The 22,589-nt window shown below is 38.4% G+C and overlaps 1 protein-coding gene across 1 annotated transcript; it reads left to right on the top strand.

Moving 5' to 3' along the window:
• The first annotated feature begins 3,070 nt into the window (after positions 1-3,070).
• On the top strand, positions 3,071-22,175 carry TNFSF4 (TNF superfamily member 4). The gene is made up of 4 exons (XM_044674884.1): positions 3,071-3,217; positions 3,858-4,019; positions 18,908-18,950; positions 21,823-22,175. The coding sequence occupies exons 1-4, from the start codon at positions 3,071-3,073 to the stop codon at positions 22,173-22,175; spliced, it is 705 nt and encodes a 234-aa protein (XP_044530819.1).
• The last annotated feature ends 414 nt before the right edge of the window (positions 22,176-22,589 follow it).

Here is a 22,589-nt window from a genome sequence, read left to right as displayed (position 1 = left end):
TTTCTACATCGAGCATTATTTGATCTTCATAGGAACCCAGTAAGATAAATAGCATTAGCATTCCCATTTTAAAGATAAGGAAACTAAGTCTTAATGAAGTCATGTGATTCGTTCATGTTCACACACCCAGTAAGTGTTTGAGGCAGGATTTGAACATTGGTCTTCTAGGCTCCATTGAGTATTCTAGTTCCACTACCCCCATACCTTCTCTCCAGAATCATATTGTAATATACTGGACAGACATGGAATATTACCACAGATGATAGAATTACAAAATTTAAGAGTGGTGAAGGATCTTAAGATTATCAAGAATACAGTTTGAGAGTTGGGGAGCATAACTAAGAGTTGTAGGGAAAAATTATTCTCTTGGGGGTGGGGAGGAGATTGAGAGGAGAGTAGAAGAACTGATGGAAATGTGGTGGAATAGTTAGAATTTTTGTGAACTGGTGTCTTTTAAATGAAAGTATATGCATGTTTGCTTTGAATCATTAAAAAAATTTTTAAGCAGAGCTGGAGACAGTGACAAATCACTTTCCTTCACATGGATGTCCATTTTGATGTATTAGAAAAAGTTTCTTGGGATTGTGTATAATTATTACAAGACTTTCTATTTTGTTCTGGGAAAAAAATTCAGAGGATTTTTATGATTACTTTAAAATTTTTCCAAATTTATTTAATAAGGGACATTTCTTGCCTTTGAAGAGCTTATAATTGATAACTTTTATTCTTCCTGTTAAATCTCAGTCTAGCAGTAGAACAGGGGTGGGCAATAGGGTTAGTAGACTTAAAAGATTTCAGAGCTGGAAGAGGAAACTTTGAGGTCATATTTTCCAGCTCCTTTGTTTTACAAGTCAGGACAGAAGTGAATTGCTCAAGATAGGATTTGATCCCAAATGTTTTGACTCTAAGGACAACTATGGAGACTTAATAATCTATGTCTTCCAGTAACTGTGCTGCTAGTATGCATCATTCCTATCATTATAACATTGCATATCTATAGGGGTCTTTATTATTTTCTTCAGTGATAATTCTTCATTTTATAGGAGGGGAAATGGAGCTGAGAATTAACTTGATCTAGTGTGGAGCAATAATTTCAGCAAAGATTTTATAATCCCTTGATCAAATTTTGGGGGCATAGCTTTCTGACCCTTAGAACTTCTCTTAGTGCCTGGGGCTTCTTCACCTGGGAACATTTAACTATCCATGTAGCTTTCTCAACCTGGAAAATTCCTCTTTAAGGTTTGCCCCCTTCTCTCAGAGGTCATTTCCTCTTGGAGTTTCCATTCAATGGAAGGACTCAATCTGGTCTTCTTTCTCCTTCTGGTCCTGCATTTGGGCTCCTTAAAGGAAAGGACAAAGCACCTTCCTTCCTTCCTTCCTTCCTTCCTTCATTCCTTCCTTCCTTCCTTCCTTCCCTCCTTTTATCTGGTATTTTAATGCCACTTGTTATATGAAGTTTTGTCTCATGGTAACCTTCAGTTAGGAAGTTACTTTTTGAAATTAAATACTTACTCTTAGGAAAATTAATTTTCTCAGAATTTAATAGGTGTGTTAATTAGTGTCCCTTAGGAAATGGTTTGCTTTTTTCTGTAATTAAGGATATTGGTGCCCTGAAAAAGCTGATTTTCTAACTTGTGTTCTGAGAGGGCTACTCAAAATTTCTGTCTTCTAGGAATTATTTCATTCTTACCTCCCTCTCTTCCCATCCTTCCAGATTCAGAGACTGCTTGCCTCCCAAACTATTCTCATTAAGTTCTAATGAATAGATAGAAGGTAATGAAGAACCTGGTAAAGTCCATGTCTTTTCTTTGATCTCTGGCTTTATCTCTCCACACACCTTTAACAGTATCCATTTTTTTAGAGGTGATTTAAGGTTCATAAAGTCCATTCCTTATTACAATTCTGTGATGTGAGTAGTAGAGGATTTTTTTAATAGACGAGGAAACTGAAGTTGAGTGGTCAAGTTACTTGTCTAAGTTAATAATTTTTGGAGGCAGAATCTGAATCTGGCTCACTGGACTAATGAGGAAAAAAAAGCCCTTGGTAATGATTGATATGTTTAGTATACCTAGCTGTTCTCTGTGCATAGAAGAGGCCTTTTTACTTCTATAAAGTTCAAACTGCTTTCATCTCTTTCATTACAAACATCTTTACTTCTTGGAGAGGAGGGTGGAGGAAGAGAAATGGAAACTCATTAATGGCACAATACTGTCTTAGAGGAGTTTCTTAAGATTAATGGGGACTGGCAGCTAAATCTCAATGGCTAGAGAGCCAAGCCCAGAGATAAGAGGTCCTGAGTTCAAATCTGACTTCAAATACTTCCTGGCTGTATGATCCTAGGCAAGTCACAACCCCAGGGTCCTAGCCCTTATTGCTCTTCTGTCTTGGAACTGATACTTAGTATTGATTCTAAGATAGAAGGTAAGGGTTTAAAAAAAAAGGTTGATGGGGCAAGTACTAGTTGTCCCTGTTTGAACAGTGGAAAAAAAGAGGAAGCTCAGAAGGTACTTGGTTTTGCACCTCTTTAATTTATTTAGCATGAAATATTTTGTATAATTTATAGTATAGTATCATTTATTTATAAAATGAAGAGAACACTTCTTGGGTTACCTATCTGTTAGGAGGATCTTAGGGTTCTTATAGTTTTCTGTCCTTCTTTGTTCTTTCTCTGCTAGAGGATATAAGTTACATGAAAAGAGGCAGGAACCATGTCTGATTTACAGTTGGTTGCTTTCTCTAGTGCCTTAACTTCCATTGTAACCCAAATGTAAATGCTTGTTCCAAAATGGTGGTCTTCTCCATAAAATCTTTGAATTCTTTCCATGTCCCATCAGTCTTCTCTCTGGCAAACTACCTCATAGTTAAAAAATAAAGTCCTAAACTACATCTCTGATTTCAGGAATCAGCCTTTTCTTCATGGCTTACGACTTCTCTGTAAATTGAAGGTGAGACAACTGTTATCAGGGGACAAGAGTTAGCCTTGAGATCACAGTTCACTTTCTTCCTTCCGAGGCCCAAAGAAAAGAGGTGGACTGTTCAAGTCATGTAGTTAGAGTTGAGATTGGTGGGAATGAAAATCCTTTCTTCAGATTCCCATGCTGAAATAACTCAAAGGCGAATTGACATATTCCTCCACTTCAGAGCCGGTAGTTCCACGAGATACAAGAGGAAGAACGGAACAGGCTCTGTGAACATGATTCAGGATGATTTGCTACATGTGTTATTCTGTGTCTATATTTGTTGAGGGCTGGAGATGTTCAGACTAAGTGGAGAGATGTGAAGCTTCACTTAACCACATGAAACAGAACTTCCCCAACCCACTCTCCTTAGTATATCACAGTTAATTCTCAAGTGACAAATTGCCAAATTGAAGAGAATGTTAAATCATTCTTTAGGAAAGCACTTAGAAAAGGCAGATGAGTGGAGTAGCCTCTTTTACAGTACAAGAAATAGACTAAACATGATTGCTAATACTTGGGAATTTTTGCATTTTTTGCCTTTCCCCCCCTTTAATGTGGTTGAATGGATTCTTCTTCTTCTTCTTTTTTTTTTTTTTAAAAGCTTCCAAAGAGGGCTGGGCTTAGAGGCTGAAGACCTGACTTTCAGGGTCAGGAAGACTTTCATTAAAGTCTTGTTTCTGACAACCACTGCCTGTATCCACTGTACCTATTCCTGGGCGAATTGCTTAGCCATTTAATGCCCCAGGCAACTCTCTAAAACCACAAATGACAAAGCAAGGGAGTCAGGTCAAAATCCTGCCACCTCCTTGACCACCATGTTCCCTGTAGCTCTGATGGAGGTGGCCCAGGAGTCTGAGCCCAAGAGCCCAGAATAGCCCTCCATCCCTGCTGTTATAGTTCAGCAAAGGGTTGTCTGCTGGAGATCATTACCTAGCAACTTCCTCTCCAAGTGTCACAGCCCTCATCTCCTTAGCAGCCACAGCCACCAAAGACCCAGAACAGAAGTTCCTGCCACCGCAGCCCTTGGCACTATCAAATTATGGCCAACATCAAAAACTGGTAAGCTTTTTATTAATGGCTATGACATCACTGGCCACCTGGTGGAGCATTTGGACTTGGGATGAAGATTCACTCAAATGCTGCCTCAGACACTAGCTGTGTGATCTCAGTCAAATAAGTTAGCTTCTCAGTCTCAATTTCTTTATCTGTAAAACAGGGATACTAATAGAAATGAATGGAAATAGGATCAAATGAGATAATGTTTGTAAAGCCGTTTGTAACCCCCCAAGTGCTATTTAAATACTAGCTAGCTGTTCAAGGAGTATACCATCTGCGGGGACCTGGGACCTTCCCATTTGACTTACAGTCTTAGCCTCACCCATTAGAAAGTGAGTTCCTTGAGAAAAGGGGCAATCTCACTTTTCTGTTGTGTCTTCAGTGCTTGCCCAGGGTGATAGAGGGAAGCAAATACTCAGAGGCAGGATTCGAACTCAATTCTTACTGACATCAAGTCCAGCAAATTCTTTAGAAAACATTAGCTTTCTGGGAAGAAGTTGGTTCAAAATCTATAAATGAATGGCAGTCCCCAATGCTTTGGGCATAGAAACTCTTAATGAATGTTCTCAATTCATTTATTGGTAAAGGGAATTCCTTTGTTCCAAAGAATCACAAGACCAGACCCAAAAACCTCAAACTGTCCTGGACCAATTTGTGTAGAAAGATATTTATAAACACCCTGAAAGACAATCCTTAAACCTCAATCTACTTGTGCCAGGTACTGTGCTAACCCCTTTATAAATATTATCTCATTTGATCATTATAAGGGATAGGTATTATTATAATCCTCATTTTTCAGTGAAGGAAATTGAGGCAGATAGGAGTGAAGTGACTTGCCCAGGTTATGTAGTTAGTAAGCATCCAAGACCAGATTTGAACTTGGGTCTTCCTGATTTTAGTACCAACAGAAAAAAAGGCTTCCTAGAGATGCCTGAATGGGTCCTTGAAGGAAAGAGGGATTTCAATGGTGAAGACTATTAAAAAGCATAACGGACAAGCATGAGCGAAGACACAGAGGTGGGAGAGGACTGAATGAGAAGGTATGATGAGTACTCAGTTTTGACAGAAAAGTAGGGTGTTTGAAAGGGTATTACTCTGAAATAAGGGACACAAACCTGGCCATGTATGTTGGAGTCAAGTTGGGGAGAGATATGAAAAACAAGATGAAGAACTAATAGTTTCTTTGGTAGGCAAGGGGAAGCCAATGAAAGTTATTAAATAGAGAGATTATGCTTTAGGAATCAATTAATCAACTAGCATTTAATTTGTGAGGCACTAGGGCTATAAAGAGAAGAGTGAAATGTTCCTTTCCCTTGAGGAATTTAGATTCTACTGGGAAAACAATTTGAAGAATGGAAGAAAGAGGGAAGACATCAGAAATATTTAGTAGGACCAGTTAAGCAGGAAAACCTCAGTGATGAGGATGAAAAAGTTAGCACTGCTATTATTGAACAGTTACTTTGAATCATGCACCAAAATTGTTTCTCACATTTCTTTGAATCAGTGATAATTTACGATCAGATGGCCACGAATCTAGAATTATATTACATTATGTCAAATCCTCTCATTTTTAGACAAAGACACAGAAGTTACATGAACTATATAGAGGGCAAATAGCAGAGCCAAGACTTAAACCTTCATCTTTTGACTCCAAATCCAGCATTTCTAGGCTTTCATTCATTTATACCCATTCAACAGACTTATTATTATGTTATTATATCATATTCTATGTCCTTTATTAAGGGACAACCATCTGCAGAGCACTTTGCTTAATGCTGGAGAGATATAAACTCTTGGTGCAGTTTCCTGATTCTCATGTAAAGGAGGTCAGGAAATGGATAGGACAAAACATAAGTAACTTTGATGTATCATATTATACAGGATGTCCCAAGCATCTTTGTACAGTTTAAAGTTTTAATAGCTCCCCTCTGCCATCCAAAATCTTAACTTCTGTCTTAGTATCAATTTTTAATATTTATTAATATTCATTTTTAACATGGTTACATGATTCATGCTCCTACTTTCCCCTTCACCCCCTGCCCCCCGCCCCCTATGCCAACGCACATTTCCACTGGTTTTGTCATGTGTCATTGATCAAGACCTATTTCCAAATTGTTGGTAGTTGCATTGGTGTGGTAGTTTTGAGTCTACATCCCCAATCATGTCCACCCCAACCCATGTGTTCAAGCAGTTGTTTTTCTTCTGTGTTTCCTCTCCTGCAGTTCTTCCTCTGAATGTGGGTAGCATTCTTTACCATAAATCCCTCATAGCTGTCCTGTGTCATTGCATTGCTGCTGGTACAGAAGTCCATTGCATTCGATTTTACCACAGTATATCAGTCTCTGTGTACAATGTTCTTCTGGCTCTGCTCCTTTCATTCTGCATCAGTTCCTGGAGGTCTTTCCAGTTCACCTGGAACTTCTCCAGTTTATTATTCCTTTGAGCGCAATAGTATTTCATCACCAGCATATACCACAATTTGTTCAGACATTGCCCAATTGAAGGACATACCCTCCTTTTCCACTTTTTTGCCACCACAAAAAGCACAGCTATAAATATTTTCATACAAGTCTGTTTATTTATGATCTCTTTGGGGTACAAACCCAACAATGGTATGGCTGGATCAAAGGGCAGGCATTTTTTTATAGCCCTTTGAGCATAGTTCCAAATTGCCAGCCAGAATGGTTGGATCAGTTCACAACTCCACCAGCAATGCATTAATGTCCCAATTTTGCCACATCCCCTCCAGCATTCATTACTCTCCCCTTCTTTCATTTTAGCCAATCTGCTAGGTGTGAGGTGATACCTCAGAGTTGTTTTGATTTGCATTTGTCTAATTATTAGAGATTTAGAACACTTTCTCATGTGCTTATTGATACTTTTGATTTCTTTACCTGAAAATTGCCTATTCATGTCTCTTGCCCATTTATCAATTGGGGAATGGCTTGATTTTTTTATACAATTGATTTAACTCCCTTAGTATCAATTCTAAGAAAGAAGAGTGGTGAGAGCCAGGGTCATATAGCTAGGAAGTGTCTGAAGCCAGATTTGAACCTAGGTTCATCCCAATTCCTGGCCCAGTGCTCTATCCACTGTGCCATCTGACTACCCCTTATTTGTTTTTAAATAGTTTAAACATCACTAAGATTTTTGGAGCATCCTGTATAAGCACAAAATATTCTATGCTTACAACAAAGGGCAAAATATGGACAATAAGAAAAGTAAGGTGAAATCAGTGAAGTATTAAAAATATTGGCCATGATATCAAGAATGGATATGATGGGGGAAACTGAAATGGGGGGGAGGGAAATGGATTTGGGAGAGAGAGGGAAAGAGTAAAAGACAGAGAGAGAGAGACAGACAGACTGAAAGAGATAGTGACAGATAGAGATAGACAAGCTGAGGCAGAGAGAGACAAAGAAAGAAAGATACAGAGAAATAGAGACAAAGAGAGCAGAGAGGCAGACTGAAAGAGACAGAGACAAAGAAAGAGCCTGAGACAGAGATGCTGAGAGATGAAAGAATAGGGAGGGTATGGTCAGAATTTCAGGTGTTGGAGGTCATATAAATATGTGGCTAGAGTGACATGAGTAGAGTCTCAAAGGATGTTAGAAAATAAAATTCAATCACAGTAGTGATTTACAGATCATACCTTGAGTGAGTTTTCAAAAGCATCTGGGGATGGGGTAGAAAGAAGGAGTGGCAGTTAATGGTGCTGCTTCTGCGTCCTCTGTTCCATTCAGGAATGAATCAGAATCTTTCAAAAAGCATGGAAAATAAATGGAGTTATACTTCCTCAGTTTCAGATGTGTTATAGGTTACGTGCAACCACAGCCTACCTATGGTCCTATATTTAGTGGATATTCAAAAGTACAAACATCTTCTGTTCTTCAAATGTGAATAGATAATTGTGAAATAGAAAGTATGTTAACATCAGTTCGTATATTATAAACAGAGCTGGAAGAGACCTTATGTTACATTAAGCTTAGACTTCTCTTTTGTAAAATAAGAAACTAACCAGAGATGTTAACTAACTCATTTGCCCAGTGTTTTAGTTAGTCTCTCTGGCAAAATTTGAATCCAGATCTTTGTGACTCTACAGCTCCTTTACCAACTACTTCCTATATGTTCTCTTGGAGCTCGCTTGAGATGTTTAACAGGAAAAGACCTTTCTTAGATTCCTCAGAGAAGGCAGGGAAGTGATCCATTGGCTTTTTACCAATACATGAACTACTAAGTAATGCCTACCCAATTAGCACTAACAACATGAGCTGATATAAATAGGACTGGGAAAGGAAACTTTTGATAGTTGTAGGGGGGCAAATTAAAGGGCATTTTTCTGGGCATTTGGGCAGATTTCTAAGAATTTAGAGGAATCATCTATAAAATTGTAATAAAGTATATGAGTTTATAAGATAATTGACAGTTCAGCAGTAAATGATGACTCGAGCCCCTGGGGAAAGGTGTTCCTTTTACCATACTCTTGACTTCATTCAGTGGCAAAGGCTGTGGGGAGGAAGAGAACCACAATTGTAGCAGAAGATATGATTTTCACAGATCACTGCTTTGTTTCTCAAAGTGTCACCAAGGCAACCGGGAGGACTGTGGTAATTGCCTTCTATAATTTAAAATTCAAAGGTGAAGGATATACTTCCTAATTCCCTTCCTACACTTAGAAACACTTTATGAATCTGTCATCCATGACTACATCGAAACACTTCTTTAAACTTTTCAAATCCAGTCCAGACCATATTTCAGTGGGTTAGAGGTTCCGTAGTCTATTTTCCATGGAAAGAATTGTGTTTCCAAAACCAGGCTTTGGGGCTTTCAAATACTATTTCATTCAAGGCTCAAGAAGTGCTTTCTATTTGCTGTGCCCTTAGTAGAATGTAAGCTCCTTCGAGGGCAGGAGCAGTTTTTAATTTTTTTGCTTCTGACCCTAGCACCTCCCATAGTGCCTTGCATATGGCAGGTGCTTAATAAATACTTTACCACATTGAACACAGGAAAGAATCAGAGGTATATTTTCTGCTATCAGGATAAGGGTTAATATGCACATAAATAACATAGAGTAGCTCAAAAGTTCTACATGTGAGGCACAAAAGGCTATGTGAATTAGTAGGAAGGAGAGATCATTTCTAGGTATAGAGATTAAGGAAAGCTTCATGGAAGATGTAGCATTTTAATAGATTTTTGAAGGAAAGGTAGGATTTTGATAGGTACAGATGGGAGAGAAGGCATTTTAGGTAGAAGGAATGGTATATTCCAAGGCATGGAAATAAAGTAGATCAGGATATTTTTAAGAGAATGGATTCCAGCTTGACTTCAAGCTTTTTAAAAGCTAAGAAAGAGCAGGGACTTGTCTATTTATTTATTTATTTGTTTGTTTGTTGGTCTAAGGATCTAACATAATGTACTGCATACAGCTGGTGCTTAATATCCAATAACGTTGGATAAATGCACTCAGAGATAATAGATTTAATGAGAGATAAGACTGGTTGCTCCTCTATCAAGATTTAACATGGCAGCCCAAAAAGCTAAAGCTATTTTGGACTCCAACAATTGTTAATGTCTCTAGGCTGAGAGGAGGCATACCTAGAGGACTGACTCCAATTCTGAGCTTCACAGTTTAAGGAAGATGTAAACAAGGTGAAGTATTATCGACAATCAATGATCAGCATTATTAAAGAACTGCAGGACACTCTACCTAGGAATCAATTGAAAGAACTGGGGATATTTAGTTAGGATAAAGGAAGATTTAGTAGGAAAGAATGAGTAAATGGACAGAAAAGCACTTATTAAATGTTTACTATTTGCTAAGTACTGTGCTAAATGCTTGGGACACACACACACACACACACACACACACACACACACACACACAAATACAAAAGCAAAGACAATTTCTGCCCTCAGAGAACTGTTATAATAGGGAGAGACTACAAATATGGAGGATTGCTAACTAGGAAGGGACATTTTGTTTTCTAAAGTTTACTGGCAGGTAAATGAAGTCAGAGGAGAATATTTTGACCCACCTGTCCTCAGAACAATGATAGAGTTGATCTATTTATGGTTATAGAATTGGGATCTGGTGGAGAGAGGTGCCAGGCATGCACAAATGTGGCAGAATGACAGCTATTTGTGTTGGTAAGAGTTTGAAATGAAGCATGATAGTGGCTTGACTTAGATGTAGTGAGTACCAGCAATCAGTACAGTGGGAACACAGGGGACAGGGGAAGAGATGTTCCAGGAATGACAGGGTTAAGTTTTCTACAGTATGGCTTTACATGATTGGTATATAAAAGACACCTGGAGAATAATGAAGGCTGGTGTGGAGATAGCTAAGGAAAGAAAACTCCTCAAGTTTTAGAGGCTCTGTCATATAGAAAAAGGACTGGATTTATTTTGACTGGTCTCTAAGGAAATAACACGTATTAGTAGGGAGAAGTTACAGAATAGTCTATTTTAGCTCATCAGGAACAATAGCATAATAATAGAAACCCTGCCAGATGAGCAGAGTTGTGAAGTGATACAGCAAATGGTGAGTATGTGAAATGAAATATTTCTATTCTGTCATTTTTGTTGATATGTGATATCGAAGATGTGAGTATTCTTTCCAATGAAGCAAAATTTAATCCAGTCACATCCCTCATCCTATTCAGCCTTTATTGATATCCTAAAGTAAATCTATTACAGGGAATCTACCAAAAGTAAGAGAGGTCTCTTTAGATTTCATGACATTGCTTGGATTCCAATGGGGATGTTGAACCTTCCAATGGGGCTTTTGAGCCTTGCACTGGATTATTTCTTTAGCTAACCCCATGGCTGGACTTTTCAGTTACATATGCTTTAAAAGGGAGATAGTATAAGCACCTCCATGCAAATATATGGCAGTGAAAGGAAGGATAGGAGGTAGAAAGTAGAATGAATGCATGTGTGTTTTTTAAATTTAGTTTTGAATTTTAAGATGGGGAGACTCAAGTATGGAAAAGGGATTAGCCATGCTCTGCTTGGCACCAGAGAATAGAATTAGGAGCAATGGGTGAAGGATATAAAAGAAAAAAATTAAGGCTTAATGTCAGAAAAATTCTAACAATTGGTACCATCCCAAAGTGGAATTGGCTGTATTGGAAGTGGGTTGCCCCTCACTGGAGATCTTTGAGCAAAGTCTGTATGACCACTTCTTTGGTATGTTATGGAAATCAGGAGTTAGTTTGACTAGCTGACATCTGAAATTCCTTCCAATTCTTTAATTCTGGGAAATGTTTTTAAGTAATTGAAAAGGAAGCATGGAAGTGGGGTAAGTAGAGAAGGGAGCCTGAAGATGTAATTGATTGCATATAGCATTATCTTAAACTTATCAGTTGGTCATTTTCCAATATATGGGATATCTCAAAAGTCTTATGCTAAAACCTTTCTAACACTTTGAGTGAAACCATGATTGATCATGAACCTCCTGACTCTTCTTTCCCCCAGTTTCATCAATTATTCCTCATATGGTATGGACTTAAAGCTGGTTGTCATCCTTTGAACATTCTGCAGCTTCTCAATGTTCTTCCCAGACATTGTCTGACTAGGATAGAGAACAGATTATCACCCTTTTCTTCCTGGGAGTCATTTTCTCAATGCAGTAGAGATCCCATTAGCTTTTTCTGACTTTTAAAAATTTGACTCATTTTGAATTTATAGTTCACTGACACCTCTAGATATTTTTCAGACGGAGAGTGGGAAAGGGTGAACAACAGCAATACTTTCCACTTACACACACACATATGTACACACACACACACACACACACACACACACACACACAAAGTGATATGGAATCCCAGACTTAGAAAGGACCTTAGAAACCAATCCAACTTGAACACAAGCAAGAATTGATTGTACATTCCCAATGGGTAGTCATGTAGCCTTTGATGGACTCACTTGAATGAGAAGTCCATGATCCCAAGGCATGCCATTCCATTAATTCTTATATTAAGCCCCAAATTTCTACAACTTTTTATGAATTGCCTTCTTTGACCAAGCAGATCAAGTGAATTCCTCTTCCATATTGTAGACCTACATATGCTTGATGGTAGTTATCATGTCAGTTTATCAATCAACATTTCATAAGTGCTTCCTATGTGTCAGGCATTGTGCCAAGTGCTAGGAAATCAAAAAAAGCAAAATATAGCTTCTGCCCTCAAGGAGTTTACAATCTAATGGAAGAGACAACATGTAAACAAATATATATATATATATATAATAAGCTATACACAATAAATATGAGATAATTAAGAGAAGGTACTGGAATTAAGAAGGATTGGTAATGTTTCCTTTAGAAAATGGGGTTTTAGCTAGGAATTAAAGGAAGTCTTGGAAGTCATTAGGCAGAGCGGAAGAGGAAAAAGCATTCCAGGCTCAGGGGATAGCCAGAGCTGAAAGATGAAGCATTTGGTTTGCAAAATAGCCAGGAATCAGTGTCACTGGATCAAAGAATGCATGTTAGGGAGTAAAGTGTAAGAACATTGGAAAAGAAGGAGGGGACAAGGTTATGAAGGGCTTTGTACCTGGAGGTAGTAGGAAGCTACCTATGTCTCATCTTCACAGTTCCTTCAAGATTTTTGTATGCCATGATTTCAAGATTCTCCAACATTTTGACCCCTTCTAGATGTTGTTCAGTTTATTAACATCCTTTCTAATCTATGATGCCCAGAATGAATGCTATTTCAGGTGAAGTTTGATCAAAGTAGGAGACATTAAGGTTACTTTCTTCCTCATTTGGAACACTATATTGATTAGTGAGATCTAAGCTCACATTAGCTACTTTGGTTCTGTATCACAATGTTGAATTTTTTAGCTTGAAGTACATCCAGATCTTTTTTTCTCATGAGGACTTCTGTCTAATCATGGCTCTTGTACTTCTGAATTTATTTTAAAAAAATCTAAAGTGCAGGAGTCATCATTTATCCCTATTAAAATTTATCCTAGATTTAGTCCAATGTTCTAAAACTGGTTAAGATCTTTGGGGATCTTAACCTTTTCATTCAATGTTGATCAAGCTGTTGATCCTAGCTTTGTGCCATCTTGTACTTAAATCCAAATGATTAAAAAAAAAAGTTAAGTACCACCAGACACTCCTGGAGAATTCCAAGTTTATAATGAGCCTTTCTTAACTATTTTTTGTGTCTAGTCAAGCTCAAAATCTACCTTACTACTATTTAGCCCCATGATGGTTAGCCTATGGCATGGGTATCAAAGATGGCATGCAGAGTGCTCTCTATGGGCACACAGCCACCCCCCCCCGAGTTCATTATTAGAAAGGCAGAGGGACTCTGGAAGAGCTGCTCCCCTCTCTTTCTTCACTGTGCCTAATGACATTTTTTTTACATCCCCAGCCCCTCTGCCCAGTAGCCCAATGGGAGCGCACAGGTAGTAAGGTGGGCAGTTCATAGGTAGCAGAGCTAGAAGGGAACAGAGGGTTGGACCACTCCCACCTCTCCACATACACCTCTCATCACCCACCCCTCTGCTCAGCAGCCATGTGAGAGCACTTCCTCTCTCCCCTGTCTGGGGTAAGAGGTGGGTTGGGGCACAGCATGGTGCTTGGTCACTGAGGGGGGGGCTGGCATGGCACTCAGTCTAGGGGGTAGGGCCTGGCACTCTGTCTCTAAAAGGTTTGCCATCACTGATATCTCCTATGTCTGTTCATTTCCTCTTGCCTCTAAAACATGAGAATTTTCCCCAAATACTTGGCTTAAATCTAGTTAAACCATTGAATTCAGCATTCTTTTGAAAGAAACTCTAGTAACTTTGCTAAAAAAAGTAAACAAGATTGGCCTTTGGTGACATGTTCTTGATGAAGTCATTCTTACATGTGTATGTCCTTCTCCAGCTATTTGTACAGTATCACTTTAATGATAAATGCAAGAATATTGCCAAGGAATGTAATATGAACTCACATGCCTAGAGTAAGCCAATCCCTTCCCTTTTCTAAAGTTCAGGAATTTGTCTTTCTGAAAGTCAGTTTCTTGACCTGGCAAGATGAGAAAAATTTTCTAATCTGCATATATATGTACATATATATTCAGAATACCTCATCCATTTATCACTGGTGGGTAGGAAAGATAAACAAAGGGGGATAGTTATAATTATATACAAAAGTTGCCTAGTATGTGCCCAACCGCAGGCAATGAGAGGCTATTATTAAATTGTGGCTTATGTTAGGAGTCTTGAGGTTAATTCCTAGGATAGGGATAGAATTAGAGGTGGCTTCCTCATCCCATTTTGATTAGAGCTTGACAGAGCTTGTGTTCCTATTTTGTAAAGGAGTGAGAGATTTCTCTCTGTTTGGGTATTCCCCCACTGGAATCTCATGTTGCAGAAACCTTCGCTTAGTGTGGAGTAGAGGCGGGAACTTAGCTTCACACTTAGCAGCTCACTTTCTAGGTTATGAAAACAATCTATCATGCCAAAACCAACCATGTGAAAAAGCTGTCCATTTTGGCAGAAATAGGAAACTCGATCCCTAGCTCAGCACTCTTGCTCTCTCAGGCTCCTACCTTCCCTTCTTCCCTGTCCCCCGCTTTCCTTTCCTTCTTGTGATTGCATACTTGCTCAGGTGCCAAGGTCTGAATTCTTTTGTCAGGCAAATAAAGGAAAGTCTTACATGCCATGAGTATCTCAGCAATACGTACAATTGTGTGATTCATGCAGTCATAGCGAGTTGGAAAGGATTGTGGAGGGAATAGAATCTAGCCTCCTGCAAAGCACGAAAATCTCCTCTACAGTGAAACACTTGGATAGGTTTATGATTTCATCAGTGTGGTGACTTCCATCCCCAAAACATATTGTGACCCCCTCCACAGGTTCTCATCCTTTGCAATTTTAATGCATGTTTTCCTGGAAATCATAATAGATTTTATTTATATAATTCATCGTGGCATAAGGAGAGAGACTAGACCTGTGATTTCATTGGTATAAGGATGCGTTTTATTCTGACCATCTACCCAAATAAAACCCTCACTGTCTTAATAACAATTCTAAGACAGAAAAGCAAGGTCTAGACAAATGAAGTTAAAAGGATTTATCCAGGATCACACAGCTAGGAAGAATCCAAGGCTAGGTTTGAACTCAGGTCTTCCCAAGACCAAACCTGGTGCTCTACCTACTCTGCTACCCCACTGCCCTCAGTAAATATCTTAATTTCCATTTTATGGACAAGGAAACTGAGGGTTAGAGAAGTTTTGACTTGTCCATATCCACATGGCTAGTAAGTGACAAAATTGGCACTAGGTCTTTTAGCTCCACATTCAGGGCTCCTCTCATCACATGATCATCTAGACCAGGGGTCGGCAACCTTTTTGGCTGTGAGAGCCACAAATGCCACCTTTTTTAAAATGTAATTTTGTGAGAGCCGTACAGTGCTCACAGTGCTGCTCCTGAAAAAAATTGACTTTATGGCTCCTGCAGAAAGAGCCATATCTGGCCCTCAAAAGAGCTAGATATGGCTCGAGAGCCATACGTTGCCGACCCCTGTTCTAGACAAATGGACAAATGGTCATCTAACCTCCTCCTAAACACTTTGAGAGATTTGAATCGAGCTACTTTTCAAATTACCCAAATAAAGTTACTCTTGACACCATTTAGCTTCCTTTTCTGGACCCTATAAAAGGCTATATTCCTAGTCACAAATAATTGCTAATCTTCAGAAATTGCAAACTGCAACTCTAATATGATCATTTAAAAATACCTACATCTGCTGGAAGTCAAAGGTAGCAACTGATATCACCATGACCCGGCAGCAGCCATGAGTTCTCCTGATGAATTTTTTTTTAAACCAGGGAGTACAAATGCCATTTTATAAAACCCAAATAGAGGAATACTTGGGAATATTTGCTTTTGGCAGTGGTAATAGTGGGGGAAGATATATTGTGATGCTTGTGATGATATATTCTAATACATCGTCTTGGTCAGAGAGAAGTTAAGTGATTTATCCAGTATCACACAGCCAAGCAATTCTTGAAGACTCAGTTTGAACTCAGGCCATCTAGAATTGAAGCCAAGCCTTCTATCTATTACAGCAAAATGCCTCTTTTCTTACTGCTATACATTGAGAGGGATACTGGCTACCAGAGGGAAAGGAACATGCCAAAAAATACTGTGATACAGTAATCGATAGACCTGATAACAATTGTTTCCCCTTATTTGCTGACTCAGTGTCTGCTGATTTAGTTACCCAAAATTAACCACAGGAAAAAAAAATAAAGAATTTGGAAAATTCCAGAAAATAAAAAAATAAATGGTTCATAAGTTTCAAACCACTGGCCAAGTGAATTTAGACTGTAACGTGGAAATCTGCCAGACACACACTTGACTCATCTCCCTTTGCCCCATACCCCTAGTGAAACTTTTCTCCAGTCTGCCTTTAGTGATGATTGTATATCTTGTTGCATTATTGCAGTGTCTTTGTTTCAGAAAGCCCTTTTTAAATAAAGGCCTCAAAGTGTAAGAGCAGTGGTGTTGATAGGGCAGTTGTGCTCCTGTGTCTGCTGATTCAGGAATCCACAGATTCAGTTCCTCTGGATTTAATAGCAAGTGATCATTTATATCTGAGGTTTCAGTCATCCATGATGGGTCTTGAAACATATTCCTTTGCTGACTTGGGGGCCCTCCTATAATAAAATTTTTGGATTCTGGTAAGGAAGAACAGGATAGCCTTAACTCCTATTGAGTACAGAAAAAAGAATATAGGGCACAATTGATGAGTCAGAAATGGATTGCCTTAAAGCCAGACTTTATAGGTTAATGTGGAAAAATGACCTGGATTTGGAGTCCAAGAACACAGTTTTCAGTTCTGATTCTGTTACTACTTGCATGACTTTGGGCAAGTCTCTGTATAATGAGGGGTTTGGATTTCTCCCATCTCTGAGTTCTTGAAAAATATAGTAGAAATATAGAGTGTCATATTTGAAATCAGGAAGACCTTGCTTAAAATGCTGTCTCTGATACTACCTACTCAGGGTATGATGACCCTGGACAATTCACTAGATCCCTTTGAGCCCTAGGTCCTCTCCTGTAAAATGGAGCTAGAAAAACTATAGTACATACTTTCCAAGGTTTTTGTGATGGTCGAATTACAAAATTGAAGCAAAATATTTTGTAAACTTTAAAGAGTTATACAAATGTCATTTCTTATGATGAAGAACATCCATCTAATGAACCTGGACCCCAAGGGACCTGGGTTGACTCAAGTCTTGTTTTGAACTGGATGTCCCTTTAGGCATCTCAAGTTCAATACATTTGAAGCAGAACTCATTATCTTTCCTCCCAAACTCTCTAACTTCTCTATTACCCAGGCTTGCGTCCTAGATCAGTGATGGGCAAACTAGAGCCTGTGGGCTAGATGTGGGCTAAACTTCTAGGATAAAGTCTTCCATTGGATATTTAAAGTTCTTCATAAACTAGTCTCTTTCCACTTTTACAGGTTTCTTACATTCTACTCCACTCTCCACCCTCTATGAGTCAACTACAATGGCTGACTTGTAGTCCTTCCTCATTAATGGAATGCTCTACCTTCTTGCCTCTGTTTCTTGGTTTCCCTGATACCCATCAAGTCTTGGCTCAAGTACCATCTGCTTTTTATAAAAAAAAACTATTTGTTTGTTTTTAGTATATTACAAGGCCCAATTAATTCCCTTCCCCCCTATGAGAGGTGGCATCATTTGACAAAAAAAGATATATGTATATATAAAATTACTTCTTACTTATTTCTAAATATTGGTTCTTTTTCTGGAGGTGACATGAGTTTCATCAGTGTTTCTTTTGCTGTATATAATGCCCTGGTTCTGCTCACTTCAGTCTTTATAATCATGTAGATCCTTCCATGTTTTCCCAAAATTTCCCTCAAATTAACCTCTTTGATATTTCTTACAGGGCTGTAATATTTCATCACAATTGTATGCCATAACTTTATCCATTCGCCAATTGATGGACATCCCCTCAGTTTCCAGTTCTTTACTATCACAAACAAAGCTGCTAAAAATATTTTAGAACATACAAGTTCTTTTCCTTTTTCCCTAGTCACCTTAGGAAATAAACTTACTAGTGGTATTGTTGGGTCAGAAGGTATACACAATTTTATAACTCTTTGAGCATAATTCCAGATTGCCCACCAAAATGGTTGGATCAGTTCACAAGTTCCACCAACAATGTATTAGTGTCCCTATTTTTCCATATTTCCTCCAACATTTGTAATTTTGTCCATTGGCTTTAGTTGTATAAAACCTTTTCAGTTTAATGTACTAAAAATTATCCATTTTATACCTCACAATGCTTTCTGTATCTTGCTTATTCACAAATTCCTCTCCTCCATAAATCTAATAGTAATATTTTTTCTGTTCTTCTAATTGGCTTGTGATATACTTGACTCAAGCACTACCTTCTTCTGCAAGAGGCTTCTTATATTCCCACCTTCCAAGTACTGATGCCTTTCTTATCTATGCTGTACTTAAGTTATCTATACATATGTATTCATATATTATCTCCTCCATTAGAATTCAGGCTCCTTGAGGACAGGGAATATTTTCTACTTTCTTTGTTTCTTCAGTATTTAGCACAGTGATTTGGCTTGAAGAAAGTACTTAAAAATGTTCACTTTTTAGTTCTGTTCACTGCTTAGTCTGGTTCTTTTCTTGGTACTTATTCCCATAGGCTCCCTCTTACCATATAAATTCCTTGAAGGTAAGGACTATTTTCATTTAATCTTTATAATCCCAACATTTAGCATAGCACTTGGCTGATAGATGCTTGTTGATTGATTATTTGATTGATCTTCTACCTCCTTAAATGTGGCTTGTGGAGTTTATTGGCACTTTGTTTTTCTAAAAATCTCCTTTTCTTTTTAGCCTCAGCAGTCAAAGAATGACAGCATTAAAGTACATCTTCTAGGTAAGTACTGCCCAAGGTTAAAGATCCCCAAAGTTAAAAGTGAAATATGGATTTTCAAATACATATCTTTTCTTCATAATTTCCTCCAAGATGGAAGTTGTTGTTAGTCAGTCATTTTGGTAATATGACCACATTTGGGATTTTCGTTGCAGAAATATTGGAGTGGTTTATCATTTCTTTCTCTGGCTCTTTTTACAGATGCCAAAACTGAGGCAAGGAGCAGGGTTGAGTGACTTGCGCAGAGTCATGCAGCTAGTAAGTGTCTGAGGCCAGATTTAAACTTAGGAAGATGAGTCTTCTTGACTCTAGACCTGGTATTCTCTCCACTGGGCCCCCTAGCTACCTTAACACAAAAATTGGAACATAGTAAAAAGAATGATAATTGGACCTGTGTACTTCTTTGATTTCAGACAGTGGGAGAAAGTTAATATACAAAAGCAGAAATTCAGCTTTTGGGATGGCAGAGATTAAATGCAATTTGCCTCTCAGAGATACCTTGTTATTTTGTCCTACATAGTTCTTTTGGCCCTGTAAGGAAGGAGAAAGAGCCAATTTTGGCCAGAGAGGTGGGACAGAAACATCTACCCTATCTCCCTTCATTTCTGATCCCTAGTCTCAGTTCAGAGCATGGCCTACTCCTGGTTCAAGAATTATTGAAATAGCTGATTCACTGGATAGAAAGTCAGGTCTAGGAATGAAAAGTCTTGGGTTCAAAACTGGCCTCCAATATATCTTAGCTGTATGACCCTGGGTAAATCACTTAACCCCCATTGCTTAGCCCTTACTGCTCTTCTGCCTTGGAACCAATACTTAGTAGTGATTTTAAGACAGAAGGTAAGGGTTTAAAAAAAGAAAGAATTACTGAAATATTACTGGCCACTAAACCATTGCCTGTACCTGCTCCCTTCCCTCGCCAGCCACTCAGAATAGGTTTGAACCTTCCCTGGTCCCTGTAGTTTGCAGGGTTATAGCAGCCTTGTGGAGAACCACTCACTTTCATTAAGTCAATGGAAGCCTTCTCAGATGGGTCTGGACTTCAATGATTTCAATGGTGAGAGGGACTCCGGCATGGAAATCATTCTCACAGATGTCTGGTGAGTGTAATTTAGAGTTTTAGGGCAGAGGTTCTTAACCTTATTAGTGTCTCGGACCTTTTGGGCAGTCTAGTGAAGCTTATAGATCTCCTCTCATAATAATGCTTTTCAATATAGAAAATTAAATCCATAAGATTAGAAAAGTAAAGAATTCTATCGAAATTCAATAATCAAAATGTTAAAAAGTTCACAGATCCCAAATTAAGAACCTGGATTGCCTAGGACACAGAGATTAGGTGACCTGTCTTAGATACACAGACTTCAAGTCTTAGAGACAGGGATTAGGTAGATCCAGGCTTTCTCAACTTCAAGACCAATCCTTTCTCCATTATGTCTCAATAAATGTCTGTTAGTGAGTTCATTTATAATATATATGCATATATACTTATTTTTATATAGAATAACAACTAAAAATGTTTTCTACCTCCCAAGTTAAAAAACCTAGAATACATATACATAGATATGGATTTGTGTATATATACATGTACAGACATATATCACCTTTGTGTTGATATACTTATCTGCAAAACTTCTAGAGCAAGCAATTACAATGAACACAAATATTTGTATATAAGATTAAAATCCCATTACGGCATGGGTTCCTTCAAGTCAATGATGGAGAAGACAACTGGTGGATCCTATTTAGTTGGAGGAGTTTTGAGCACATGTATGGTGATGGACCTATTATTATTGGAGAATGAGTCCAACTATGCTTGGGAAGGCTCATTACCAGAGGCATGATTTCCCCAGGGAATTGTGTTTTGGTCACAATGACTCGAATAATATTTTCTAAAGAATTTAGGAGTTCGGATGTTTTGCTGGGAGGCATGCTCATACTCATAAATTAATATCTCTATTTATTAAAATATTGAAGTTCAAGTGTATATATGCATAGATACATAGATATGTGTAGCTGGTAGAGCAAGGGATAGAGTGTCAGGGCTGGAGCCAGGAAGATCTGAATTCAAATCTACCCTCAGACTCTTACTAGCTTTGTGGCCCTGAGCAAGTTACCTAACTCTGACTTAGTTTTCTCATCTGGAAAATGAGTTGGAGAAGGAAATATCTAAACACTCCAAGAATGGGGATCCCAAAGAATTGGATCTGACTGAACAAAAAACTTCTTCAAATAGATGCATTCCCCTAGACTTTAACATGGAAGCTAACAAAAGAAAGGAAAGCAGCAATTTCCCCCATAATTCCAGAATGGCATTTGGCTTACTAAATTCAAATTTTTCCTGATCAATATGGTTACCAGGTCTTCATTGCAACATAAGCCCACCATCCTGAAGCAGGTCATTTTTCTAAAAATGAGATCTCAACAACCACAAAGAGAAGTTAGTCTAAAAAAAGTCCATGGAAACCATTGCCTTTGGTCCATTTTGAGCCCTCAGGTCATGGCTAATTTATGCAGTGGGCATCACTATCTTCAAGACAAAGACAGCCTCCCCACATCAAAGAGCACTATTTAGTACTAGGAGTACTGAACTTGGATTCAGGTCACACTTGGGTTCAAATCATATCTCAGATACTTTTTAAACTGTGTGATCCCAACTCAGTGATTTCCTGACTTTGTGACCTTGGGCAAGTCATTTAAAACCTCTCTTGGCTCCTGTTTCCTGTTTTAAAATGAGGTTTGAGGCAGGTGACCTGTTAGGTTTCATCCACCTTTAAATCTATAATTCTTTGACCACATGAGAAGCAGCTAATGTTCTGAAGTAAATAGGATCTTTGTGTGCTTCTAACATTGGACAACCTCTTGTCTTTGTTCTTTCCAGAATGTGATACCAAGAAAGGTTTTACCTTACATTCTTCTGGGGAATTTGGATCTATTAAGGTGCAAAACAACTCCCTCAAGATCAGATGTGATGGTTTTTACCTGTTAAACATGAAGGGGTTCTTTTCTCGAACTCCCCAAATTGACTTTTGTTATCGGGATAATGTCTGTCTTAAGTTATTCTCAAACTTCTCCTCCTACCAATATGTTAGCTCTGTTGCTGTGATCTACCTGAGGGCTGAAGACTTGATCTACCAGAAAGTAGAAGGAAATACATCTTGTGACAACTTAGTGAATAATTCTGTTGAAATAAGCCTCATTCAACTGACTAATGATGATTTCTGCGTCGAATGAAGAATTTAGATGAAGGGATCCACATCTAACATCACCACCAAAGACCAACTTGGATTGGGCAGAATCATCACCAAAGACCAACTGGAATTGGGCAGAATCTACCATATATGTGGAGGATCCATAGCCCCATTCAAGTGCACATTTTGGACCATGCCGAGTTGCTCAAATTTTTTCATAGGGGGCTTAGTCGTTTGGCTTAAATGAGAAAAGTAAATTGTGGGAAACCATCAGGCTTTGATGGGGATGGTCATGTAAGAAGCACTATTTTTCCTTTGATATTTCTTCTCCTCCTGTACTCTTCATCTGCCCCACTTTTTTTCTACACATATCCTTATCACATATTTTTCTTCATGGTCTGTGTGTGGATGTAGATTTGTCTCCAAAAAGACTATTTCCGTGATGCTGAAAGACACA

The sequence above is a fragment of the Gracilinanus agilis genome, chromosome 4 (genome assembly GCF_016433145.1).
Source record: "Gracilinanus agilis isolate LMUSP501 chromosome 4, AgileGrace, whole genome shotgun sequence".
In the NCBI taxonomy this organism is placed as follows: Eukaryota; Metazoa; Chordata; class Mammalia; order Didelphimorphia; family Didelphidae; genus Gracilinanus; species Gracilinanus agilis.
Note: the sequence above shows the minus strand (reverse complement) of the source record. Positions and strands in the feature narration are given on the sequence as shown.